The following is a 13334-nucleotide window of genomic DNA, read 5'->3' on the forward strand; positions in this document are numbered from 1 at the left end:
TAAATGAGATATGAAAGATGACAATAGCACGACAAAGTCAAATCCACGTTTTTATGCCCAAAATCGCAATCACATCGATTACACTAAGAAGGAATAGATCGGATGTGAAGTTCAGCCATAAGGTGACAGGAGTCCAAGATGTTGTTTGTCGGAAGTAATCCGATCCGTTTCAGTTGTTTTCTTGGCAAAGTGGGCAATCACATCACTTTACGCTCACAATCTTTATCGTGGGACTTTGAAGTTAAAAGAAAGTTCAAGAAGAAAAGATACATTTCGTATCTAAGCTTGTGTTTGCCAATTCGTACTATTTCGTTCGAGTCCTTAGCTTTTTCGTTTGGTTAACGTCTGCGTATTTTTTTTTTTTTTTTTTTCAGGAGAAAAAGTTGAGGGATGTGCCTCCGTGCCTTAGTTACAAACGTTACTGACTTTCCTATCTAAACTTTTCCTGTTGCCCCAATAAACTTTGATTTATGTCTTACGAAAGCTTCCACTTTCTTAAACTTATGACTGTGTTTAGCATTAATAGGTGTCGTAACTTAACGCTTACTCATTAACCTAATTTGAAATGTTAAATTTGAATATTATATGACCTTTGCATTAAATACGTGTACTGTGTGCAAAATGTCAAGATCGTGGTACAAACTCTTCTTGTTCCTGTTTCTAGTATGCGATCAAATTTGAATAGAAAGTGGATGCTTGCAGCGCTGATGCAGTCCGTACAAACTATATATATATATATATATATATATATATATCTACGTATGTATATATATGTTTATGTATATATATACATATATATTCTATGGCCGCATATAATACTCAAGCAACTATAATCAGCTAAAGTATAATACTTTCCTACGTAAAGAGCGCTTTGCATATCCCATCCCTATGTCCAACTAAGTTTGTCCCCGAAATACGATGAATAATATTTTGTTAAATTCTTCAATCTGTTTAGATTGTTTTATTAAAAAGACGAGACATGAGATTCGATTCACCTTTTGTTTTCGTTTCTTTTATAACGATTGTAGTACATTTGCCGCATAAAAAGAAATCGGGAACGTTTTCGCCAGAGGATCGATGAGAGTCGGAGAGTATGAATAAATAAGAAATAGATAAGCGCTGCATCAGTGACACATTTGCTCAGCTTTTACTTAAACACACATTAACCGTTATAGATACAAAGTCTACACACTGAAGTGGTTAGCGTTTTAATATTCTCTTGTTTAAATTTCTTAACAACAACATGACTGTTGCTGTTATTACATTATTTGTTAAATATTAACTTTGTTCATATGCTTCTAGTGGTCGTCCAAAAAACAATTCTATGAGGCTGTGGTAGCGGCTACTGTCGTTGCTTCTTTTACAACTTGGCTCCTTCTATCTCTTTATGGATGACGTTTGCCATGCTTGACTCAGTTTTTGCTGTTACTTGTCGTATGTGTTTAAATATTTGTTATTTCGTTCGTTCGTTCGTTCGTTCGTTCGTTCGTTCGTTCGTTCATTGTTTAGGAAGTCTGGTTTATTCTTGTGGTCGATTTAGCTGTCATTTATAAGTAAAACCGATTCATTTCTTTAAGACGATTATTGCATCGAGCTATCCTATAAAGATACATATGTTTTATATATATGAACGTATGTATGTGTGTATACTTTAAAATCGATCCTATAGTACTTTTCTATCTGCATGCGCTTTCCCACACAATCGGCGCGCAATTATATCATTCATTGCTAAAGATTAACGCGGTTATTGTGATTGTAACGTATGTGCTAATGCTGCTGTTGTCGCTGCTGCAATTGATAATGATGACGATGATGGAGTTTTACTAAGTCAGACTTTGACGGCTGTAAGAGTTGATTATGGTCTGCGTTTTAGGTGTGTAAGATATGAAAGAGGTCTGTGTCGCATCCATAGCAATGGCAACAGCGGAACGCTTTTGCAAGGCGTCTCAAATGTATCTGAAAGGCTTTAAGATAAAATTGTTATACATTGTGTTGTTATTGTTGTTGTTGTTATTATTATTATTATTGAAAGACATACAACTCAGGCAAAATGTACCGTAGTGCGCTTACTGTATACACATATTACTAGTGCTGCTGCTGCTGCTGCTGCTGATGCTGTTGTTGTCTCGATTCAATTTCACATCCACACGTTTTGCAGTAAGCTGAAGAGACAGGCATGCAGGCATGCAGGCATGCAGGCAGGCAGGCAGCCAGCCAGCCAGCCAGCCAGCCAGTCAGCTAAACAGCCAACCAGCTAGCAAGGTAGTCAAGCACCCAGTCAGCCAAAGCATTTCGTTTCACTTGAAGTCCCTAAAGCAACAGGTCTGCCTCTGACTGTCTGCATCTACATCTCTCCATTGTTCGCTATACACAGACAATAAACTTTAAATTGTCTACACAATATATAAACATGAACAACTCATATCGGTATCTATGCGAATGTCGTTATTATCGTATTAATATGTTAAATGTTTCGTATTTTTTCCTTTTTGTTTTTCTCTTTATTTCTTGTGCACAAGTGATTCATGACTTTTCACTTTTGTTTCTCTCGTTTATTTGCATTTGCACGTGAGGTTCATGTTTACCTTTTAAATTTTATGACACCCACTGAATCAATGTATTTTGAACGCGTTTAAGACGATTTACCTGTGCTATCGTGGCTCTTGTACGTACGTATGTATGAATATGTATGCATGCATCTATGTAAATTTAATGTTTAAATATTTGCTTCTCTTTTTTTGCATTTCTTTGTTCTCTGTGAGAACATTTTTTTTTTTTTTTTTTTTTTTTTTTTTGTGTTTTTCTTTTGCTTTAGGCCGAATCTACAGCATTCTTTATATCTAAAGTTTGCATAAATTTTTTCCTTGAAATTAGGAAATTTTATGCAACGATTACGAACTTTAATATCGTCTTTTAACATTCGTTACCCATTTTGCTTAAAATTTAACATTTGTAAATTTAACTTTGGATTGGAGCCGTATGAAAAGAATTCCAATCTTACAATTACTATATTATAATGCAGTCTTATAAATGACGTGAAAAAGTTGGGTGAAAATCAGGAAATTGTGAGAAAAAAATAAGTAAAATATATAGAAAACATTGAACCCCTTTTTGTTTTTAACCTTTCTCTGATCATCGAATTGTTTGGTTATTTAAAAAGAGACAGAGTCAATTACCTGACAGGTAAATGCCGACAGATTTTTAAAAAAATTTTTCAAAAATTAAAAACGTATTCAACGAAGATAAGAAAGAAGAACAATAGAAGGCTTGGTATACATATACATATATATATATATATATATATATCTATATCTTTGGCTTTGTTATAAATAATAGCTTTGTACTTTGTCTTTTGTGTTTATGAATTGCTTCGTGGTAATTAAGACGAACTTGCTTCCTTTGAAAGACCTCGGAGTTTCAGTTTAATAATTTCAACAACGCAATAACTTTTTTAGGTTTGATGATGAGTTCTTGGAACGAACCAGTCTAATGATCAGTCTATGAACAAAGTCATACGGCAGACCACTTTCGAAATTTTTCGCGACCGATAACAACTGCTGCTGCTAGTAACCTCGTTTACACGTTAGACTGCAAAAATTTTAGATAACTTGGACAACAACAAATTATATTTGAAATTTATTACGGATCGTATTTACAAGCAGTTACTTCAAAATACTGCCAGACAATGTTTTAAATAACGATTTTCTCAGACTGATGTGAGTAATGTAACATTAACTCCTGAGGAAGCGGCCGAAATCGCTTTGTGTACTTTCTGTAAATAGAGCGGGATGGACGCTTTCGCTAATTCACGTTTGAATCAAAAATTCATTTTTACAGATCGTATACTACGAGCCTGATTAGCTGACAATATTTTAAGTTTACATAGTTTTTTACATACACGTATACTTAAAATTCGCGATCATGAATATTAAGGAAATTAGCGTGCGTAAGCTTATGTAGATGCACACATACTTGAAAGTGCAGTAAAGTGAAAGCTTACAAAAAACTTGGAGAAAACGTGTAAAAGATTCGAATAACAAGAGGAGGCGAAATATTTTTTCAACTTAAAAAGGTAAAGATGATAATCCATACGGGTGTAAATAGAGAACAAGATTTAGGTGAACGCGCACAAAGGCTGCGAAAGTGATCGGCGCCGTTAAGAAGACATGAGAAGAAGCAGCTAACTCATTGAATCAACAGTGCATTGGCATTCCCTTTGTTGAAGAATGTGAATAGGAGGACAAAACATGATATTCTATACTATTTCTGCTGAGAAAGGTTCGATTGCTAATCATGCTGCGTTTATATCGCACTACTTGAACGGAACCGATTGTGGGGCACCGCCAGGGTACATAGTACTACGCACTTACTAAAATTAAGATTAAAATAAGCGTTATGCAGACTGAAAGCGTATATATTTTCATCTGTTACTTGCCACCAAGCAATGATTGATTTTCTAACAAACACACTGTATGCTTAGGCATAAAGCCTTTGATAATTTAAATGCGTTCAGACTCTGCTCTGAGTCCTTTGAAGAGAACGCGGTAGTATTAAAGATTGACATCACGTATGTCGGCAGCTAATTGAAAGGATATGCCTAGCGCTTGGAAGTTTATGAGTTCGTAGTAGTCACAGCTATATCACCGTGACAGGATTGGTTTCCGAATGTAAGCGGTGGTTTCCGAATGTAAGAATACGTCCAGTTTTTCCAAGCCAAATATTTATTTTATATTATCTCATTTCATATATTTTATGCAATGTTATCTAATATGCATTTGATTAATCTATTATCTGCAATTTTCATCCTTGACGACGCAATAATATTGGATATGGCAGCAGCGTATGATGCACCATAATAAAAAATTTATATTTATTTAATATCAAGGCCATAAGCCTGCTTACTAGCGAAAAATTGAAATCGCTGACATCGGAGAGCAATACTTAGTAGCAGTGCGCAAGCAATAACGGCATGTTGACGCATTACGCATTATTACGGATATGTCGAAGCGCTTAGAGTCCTTAAAAAGCCTATTAAAAAATACTATTAGAAAAAAAAAAAAAAAAATACATTTAGGTTTTAAAGAGCATTGTTGTCTTGCAGCAAAGCCATCTATTTGGGGAGAAAGGTGGCAAAATGCAAGACATGTTAAAGCTTAATCGTTTCAAAACGAACATGCCAAAAAATTCTCAATCTATAGAAATGGCAGAGTAAACATGAAACATGAAATATATATAGAAGTACCTCGACCAACCAATGATGATGGAAAGCCCATTACAGCAGAGCAATTAATTGCCGCCATGAATAAGTTAAATTTTCACTGAAAATGAAAATGTTATAACCAAACAAGGCCGACTAATAAAAACTGTACACAGTCTCAATACAAACGTTCGCGTATATTCGTTAATGCCGTGTTATGGCTTACTTCTCATAAAAGCGCTTATATGGGAAACTTTGGAAAGATAGACCAACGTCCCACTATCTTAATGCAGTAAATTAATGATCGATAGGTATGAGTGACAGCGATTTTCATTTATGCCAGGCAATAACTGAGCACGGATCCATGCATAATTGTGCAGAGAGATTTGACACAAAATCGTTAGATTTAATTTTTCCAATTTGACCGATTTGTATTGCTTTTTGACGTTCCACCACCAATTTTCAAACTTTCGCGCAATTATTAAAAACATAGTGACTGCGGGAAATCTGTCCAAGAACATTGGCTAATATAGTATGCTGATCTGCATGAAAGTGTGGAACTGCGCGCAAAATGTCCGTGAAATACGAAGCGAAAAATGTGAGCACAACGTCAAACAAAGCAATACGTCATGACGAATAGTTTGACCTATACTCAAGACATTTGGTTGCTCGAGAAGACACCCGTTATAACTAAGTTTTACTAGATTAATATTCCATATTAGCTTAGGCTTTTAATGCATCTCCTCGTAATAAAAAAACTAAATCAATTCTACAAAATTGAAAGAAAACATTTTTTGAAAATATATTCTCTACTTTCCTTGAAAATGCATATGGTGCATAATGGGTAGTGGGATGAATACACATGAGCATTTATCACTGACCATAAATTGCGTCACTTTCTGATTCCCATAAAAAGAATTGATAAGATACACTGTGTAAATATGATGACAAACAAAACACATAACTAAATATATAAAATTTGTAGACTATGTAATGCAGTTCGCATGATTATTCTATTGATTTTTACCTGCAATCCACCTCAAGTATGAATGAATTAATGTGAATTTGTCAAGAGATCGTCTCTAATAGATAATATAAGAGAGCAAAACTATGAAAATACTTGATTTTCTCCTTGAATTCCATCTTTAATATAACTTCTGTGGATGGTAAACATTGAATAAAAGAAAGAGAGTGAATGTGAGCGATATTGCTGTTCTACTTTAAGTCGCTCTTACGAAATTTCGCTAGCATTATCAGAGCATTCAGAGCAGAGACAACGAAATACGTAGATCTTCCAAGATTTTATTTAAAATTGACATTAGGAGATTCTTAGGGACTACTTGTGTATCTGTTATCGACAACAGTAGTAATGCTGTTAATTAACAGCGACTTACTCTTTTGCTTTCTCTTTCATTCTCGTTCCTTGTATTGATGCGGACTCTGTTAATAGTTTCTTGATATGATATCGGATTCTTTCAACTGCTCCAGAGCAATACCATACACAATTCTGTGTTTAAGGAACGTTAAACGTTATAAAATTAATGAAAAAAGTTTTTCGGGAATTTTCGCGCCAGTCCATAACTGAAAAGAAATCAAAATTATTAAAAGCACAGATGTATTTGAAAGGCCTCGCTGTTAAAAATAAAAAACATCTGAAGCTTTTATAATGGCAACAGCATCCATGATAAATCTTGTAAAGATTTTGTTTCTTTTAATATATATGGAGAGATAATTTTGATTGTTCCCGGAAAATTAAACTAGGATAGCTTGGGAAATTTTTTCTTGGTTGTGAAATAACGCACGATCGTCAGTGTAAGAAATAAATTGATGAACCTTTGTTCACGGCGAAAATTTTTAATGCATAGGCAACAATGGCATGTTTTTATATTAGATTACGGATTGACGACAAGAAACAAGATAAATGACAAGAAAAGAAGGGCTTATGGACGTATAATCATTAAAAGCAAATTACCAATTAAATAATCAGGACGTCGGTGATGATACTCATATAGAAGAAATCGACTTTGATAGTGACTGTCATAATGAAGCAGTCACATCCGAAATGTTTACAACGCCACAATCGGAAGAACAGAAAAAGAAGTACTCTTTAGGATATATCCTATATGCAGACATCTTAAACCTTAAGCGAGATTTTACGTATAGTCTGCGCGATATCATCATACAATAGAAAAATTATAGCCGGGAAACGCCATATCTGTAAAATGCAGCAGAGAATATTGTTAAATTAGTTATTAGGGAAAAAACGAACGATTGGTTGCGACGAGCGATGACTACAGCAACCATTGACGGCACTTATTGGTCTTTATATTAACAGTCTTATTTGAAATTCTCGGCCCGACAGCCGACATGCCGATTTAGAGTATACTAATCGAAACAAATAAAAAATCGCTCAAATTTCATAAGCTAAGATTAATAACTAGTTTTCAATATTTTATTCATTTCTTTACTTGTTTAATTCTGGAATATAAACAATATATATATAATAATACATTATGAGTACACGCCTTGTTGAATAACTCATTAGTGATATGGAAAAGTGAAGCAACTATAACATATGTAAACGACGATGTGCAAGCAAATAAAATCGATAAATATATAAATAAAATAAGCAAATTAGAAAAGTATAAATATAATAAACCACGAAATACTATTCTCGTTGATTTAGCCAGAGAAAAAAATTCGAAGACTATCGTTTCAAAGCGCTAAGGCTTTGTTGAAATTCTTGCCGCACTTGAGATTTGAACCAAAGACCAATGAATTGTTAATCGACATCCTCAGACAACATAACACTCGACCGCTCAGACAACATAACTTTTTTAATAACAAAGAGGTTCTTCATATTTCTTGATATGAAAATTTTCATCGAAATTTGTCAAGGCATTCGGCGAACATAAAATTTAGAATTCTTCAATTCTTCAAAATAGACGATGAAAAGAAAACAAAATAAGTTTGCGACATACAAACCTGCTGTTTGATCTTTTTTCATACATGCACACTTACATGCGTATCATAGCCCAAATTCGTTTAAAAGCCGAGAATTGTGTACGGTTACTGAAATCCGTACGAATACAAACAATGGGAATGGAAGAGCAAACATACAAATGGCTGTTATTTAACAACGTTACTACTATTGTTGATAACAAATGTACAAACAGTCCCTGAGATTCTCCTAATCTCAATTTTGTACAAAATTTTGAAACATTTACGCATTTAGTTGTCTCTGATATATATCTAAACATTTTCTAGCCTTTTTTTCTCTTGCTTTGAGAGCAATTTCTTTGATTTCTTCGTTGCACTGTTCACACGGCATTTTGTTATTGTACAATTTTGTATTATTCGTGCCTCACAAAGAGAGAAACAAACAGAGAGCGAATCACATCAGAGATAACAAACTGACAAGATTGATCAAAATCTAATACAAAATTCAAACTAGGAGATTATTATGCAGTTTCTATCAATATCCCCTAGTAAGACCGCTAATCACCAGCCATTTGACTGCTTACTTTTTCATTCTCATTATTTGTATGGGATAAATTCTGTTAGTAGTTTCTTCGTATAACGTCACATTCTCTCAAACGTTGGCAAGTCAGAAACTTGTACAATTCTATGTTATTAAGCGAATAAGCCCTATATTATATTTACAAGGTTGTATGCTCGAAAAATCCAAACAGTAGATAGGTAAAAAATATGATTTTTTCTCTTTTCACAGTTTACTTGGTATTGAAGAATTGTAAATTTTATGTACATCAATTGCTTCAATATAATTCAATGAAAATATTTTATGAAGCAATATGAAGATATCCAGAATATTCTAGAATATATTTTATTGAGTCAGTCTTACGAAATAAGCGGATAATGCGCCGTGTTCAATACTTTATGTCATGTGGAAAATTGCCCAAATATGCCATATGTAGGTTTAAGCAAGTAAAATTAATAAATATAAATAAATAATAAGCAAATTAGATAAGTATAGATTATCCCTACAATATGATTTTTTTTAATGATAAAAATGTTGTCTAAATTCCTTGATATGAAAATATTCATTAAAATTTATTAAAGCAATTAGCGAACAAAAAGTCTAGAAATTTTCAATACCAAATATACGATGAGAGGAAAGCAAATCATATTTTCTACTTATCTGTTTGCATTGTTCGTATATACCATAAGCGATATTAAAAGAATTGCTTATGTTTTTGCTTTGCAAATGTTTGAGGGATTGCAACCTAATATCAAAATATTATTAACATAATCTTTGCCCCGACAAATAATTAAAATGAAAGAGCCAGAAGTCAAGATGGTGCTATTTAACAGCGTTACTACTTGCGTGTAGATAACAGAAACAGAACAAGGGCATAATAATCTTCTAATTTCAATTTTAAATAATATCTTGAGCCATCTTGTCATTTAATTGTCTCTGGAAGAAGATTGTTGCCGTTGTATTCTCTAAAAAGACTTGTGCATAAACAAAATTTTTACTCTCACAAAAGACTTCTATATCAAGAGAGGCATGCATCAAAAACCTTTCATTCTCAAAAAAAAAAAAAACACTTTTTTCTCTCAAAACCGGGTACCATAAGAACCACACAGCAAAGAAAATTTTATAAATTTTACTCTCATAAAGACAAAGTTTTAAATAACAAAAAACACATACATACCTTCATATATTTTGAATATTTTGATGCCTTTTCCTTCTCCCAGCCTTTTATTTAGTATTTAGTTTTTGATTGAGAGAGTTGTAAAAATTTCTTATCGCATGGGATTAATAATAAATGAAATAAATAAACAAAAAAAATCTCCTTAAACGATAAGGACGTGTAAATTTCTTGTCGCGAGAGCTTGTGCGAGATAATATATACGTAAACATATTGGATATAAAACGTATGAAATGTGTGTTTCTCCGATTTGTTGACGAAATATCATTACATTAGATACTTTGTGTGTTAGTAGCAAAGTAGTACATGACAAAGACATGTGCTTCTAAATTTCTAATATAAATAATATGAAGAAAGCATTAAAAGATCACAACAATTAATTTACATTAAAACAAAGAAAAGTTATTTATGAATTAATGAATACCTATTTTTATATGAGTATTTCGATAACTCCATAGCAAAAAAAAAAAAAAAAACGCAAAAGCAAAAATAATAAATAAATAAAGAAAGATGTACGGCGGCTGCAACACATCCTAATATATTTTAAAAAGTAATCCCTTCCGAGAAAGAAAGAAAGAAAATACATCATAGATTGCAGAAGTGTTTTACCTTTTTTTTTTTCTTTGATAATTGCAGGCGATCTAATTATCAATTAAAACTTCTAAAATGTTGTAGAACAAAACGAGATGATTATCGTCTGTTTTTTTTTTTTTTTGCTCAGATGAACGGAATTATGACCACGACCTAAGTCAGGTTTATGCTTCTAAAATAAACCTTTATAACCTTTCGGGAAAGGAAATTTATCAATTTCTTGATGTCTGTTAGTAGTAGGTTCATTTATCGTTTGGCGTTTACCGTCGAGAGGAAGATTAATAAATTTTGAGGCGAAGTTTGTTCATCTAGGCTTAAGCCTTTTAATTATGATTTCAAGAGATGAATCAGTGGAACGGACCGGAAAAGCTAATTTCATTCAAAAAAGCAAAAGCAAATATACATGATGGAGCTGCTTACTGTGCATATGTCAATGTGTAGCAAAAATTTGGTAAATCATGGTGCATTCTCTGTGATAATATTTTGTTTTGTTTTATTTTTATTTTTTTATTTTTTTTTTATTATTCTTGTGTTCTTATGAAGACAATGTAAATTTTAACGAAAAAAACATAGTTCGCATATAGAGTCAACAAGTAGAGTGAAAAGTTATGAGTTTAAACACAAATACAACTTATTAAAGCGAGTCAGTGTCCTCTGCGAGCAAACTTTACCATTATATATAATTGGTTTAAATAATTAATGTATAATAAGCCTTCATTAAGAATAAACTTAAACATTCCAACTATTAAGAATGAATTATTGTCTACATCATAATTAGTTAAAGCGCGCTTAATACGCACAAATGCAATTTTAGCGAATCGTTGCGAAAATAATGAAGGAAATAAAAACAAACAAATAAAAAAAAATTCTAAACTTTAAATGTGTGTTCGCTCCATAAATGTTCAAATTTAAACAAACTAATTGAATTTTTATTTTTTTTATCCTTTACCTTAACTGTTTCTATTTGATTTGGTTTTTCTCACCGTTGTGCGTTGATGTGTTATTCTCGATCAAAAAAAAAAAAAAAATTAAAAAAATTAAAAAAATAGAAAACATTAATTGAAAATAAATTATGAAATTAAAATACAATAACATATCTAGGTAGCAGTGATTGCGATTGTAAACATGGCCTAAATAAAGAACAAGTTTAAGCTTAAACATCGTAATAACGGTAAAACAGTGAGCAATATACTTATGTAGCGATAAATATGTACATAATATGTGTGTGAGGCTCATTTTGTTCGCGCACACTATAAAATCCCTTAAAAACGTATCTATATATATATAACGTATATATATATATATATATATATATATATTATCATATAACGAAAAGTATTACAATATAAGAATATGTTTGCTTCTTCTTCTTCTTTTTTCTTCTTGTTCTTCTTTTTTGCAAAACACAAGTGCATGTGTTGTTGATTGTTATATCGGTAAACGTAAGAAAATGAAGCGAAAAAGAAGCAAATGTGTATAAGAGTTTCTTGTTCTTAGTTCATGCTTAAAAGTTGTCAGTATAAAAAGCTATTAAAACTGCTCGCATATTTCATCGTATTTCATCACGATTAAAAACAAACCCGCTTTTGAACATTCCATATGTATGAGTTAATAAAAATTTACTAAATTTAAATGTTGACAATCTGAAGGAGTAACTCTACACTTAACAATGGTACAGACTCACTAACTCATTAGATTATAAAACTATAATCATCTTTTAAAGTACCGGTTATCGAATTTGAATTTTAGTTTATTCAATACCTAACGCGAAGGTATGCTTTTGGCCTATTTATGCTTTTCGATCAAAACTAACTCTCCATGTCTTTGTTTTTTTTTTTTTTTTAATTAATATCGGAACATGCTCTTCATCTCTTATCAAAATTACTTTTCGCCAATATTATGTTACCGTAAGAAATTGCCAAATAAATATTAGACGAGACAAACTATTTGGCCAATATATGAAATTTATTCATTTCAATTCAATTATCTCTTGGTTAAGCAAACAAATTGGTTTTTTTTTTTTTTTTTTTGGATCAATAAATTATGAGTTTTAAGCAATTCGGGTTTCGAGTCACGAACAATTCATTGATATTTCCTCAATTAACAAAAATTATCTAAAACGGTGTGTGGTGCTCAAGATTAATTCAAATAATAATGTTCTTACCTTTGCAATCTGCTCAATTATTTTATTAATTTAATCTATTTTAATAAATCACTCCTCAGGCTTTTTACAAAAATCAAAATTTTTCAAAAAAAAAAAAAAAAAAAAAAAAAATAGATAGAAATTAATTAAACATAACTCATACATAAACATTTTGTTTTCATAACAATTCATATAATTCGTTTATCAATTCGCTGCCAAATCCAATATCACTTAAGGCATCCCAGTTGATAAATTTTTATTACTTAATAACTGCTGAGCGAGTTATGTGTAATATGATTGTTCTCACACTCGTAATAAGATCGACTTTAGAATTTTAATGAACTTTTAACACAAAAAACTATCAACACATAAATAAACACACATAAATATTTGTATGCCAAAACGATATATGAGATTATTTAAGACATATTTTTTGTTGCTATTGCTGTTGCTTTTGTTGTTCCATTCAGTATTTAACTCAGCAGAATTTTAATGCAATACTTGCAATTATGCAACAGAAAGACATCGTTAAAATGTGAAATGTGTGTAAATGTAATTTTGCGCAAAAGCAAAGCCAAAGCAAAGCCAACGCAATAGCATTTTTGTTCAAATGAGAAATTTTTAATAAACCTGCGTGCGCATCATCATATGAAGCGAATAGATGTTTCAATAAAATGTTCATCGCGCAATTACGGCATATAACATACGATATGGTATATCGGATATGGTT

The 13334-nt window shown here is 31.9% G+C and overlaps 1 protein-coding gene and 1 long non-coding RNA gene across 9 annotated transcripts in view; one reads left to right on the forward strand and one right to left on the reverse strand.

Annotated features, from left to right (window-relative positions):
* Positions 1–1414: 1414 nt before the first annotated feature.
* On the reverse strand, positions 1415–2482 carry LOC119632248. Its single transcript, XR_005246761.1, has 3 exons — positions 2039–2482; positions 1651–1964; positions 1415–1599 (listed from the first exon to the last, which is right to left on the reverse strand). It is a non-coding gene; the product is annotated as an uncharacterized LOC119632248 (long non-coding RNA).
* A 7459-nt stretch (positions 2483–9941) lies between these two features.
* The window catches only part of LOC119632247 (protein TANC2), a 106026-nt gene continuing 102633 nt past the window's right edge, over positions 9942–13334 (forward strand). For 4 of the 8 annotated variants that reach the window (XM_038025061.1, XM_038025054.1, XM_038025056.1 and 1 more), the window contains exon 1: positions 10113–11632. Coding sequence is in view for 1 of the 8 variants with exons in the window: in XM_038025060.1 (XP_037880988.1) it covers positions 10099–10105 (7 nt within the window). In the remaining 7 variants the exon portion in view is untranslated. The other 4 variants (XM_038025057.1, XM_038025058.1, XM_038025060.1 and 1 more) reach the window with 4 other exon arrangements.

This window comes from Glossina fuscipes, unplaced genomic scaffold (genome assembly GCF_014805625.2).
Source record: "Glossina fuscipes isolate IAEA_lab_2018 unplaced genomic scaffold, Yale_Gfus_2 1, whole genome shotgun sequence".
NCBI lineage: Eukaryota > Metazoa > Arthropoda > Insecta > Diptera > Glossinidae > Glossina > Glossina fuscipes.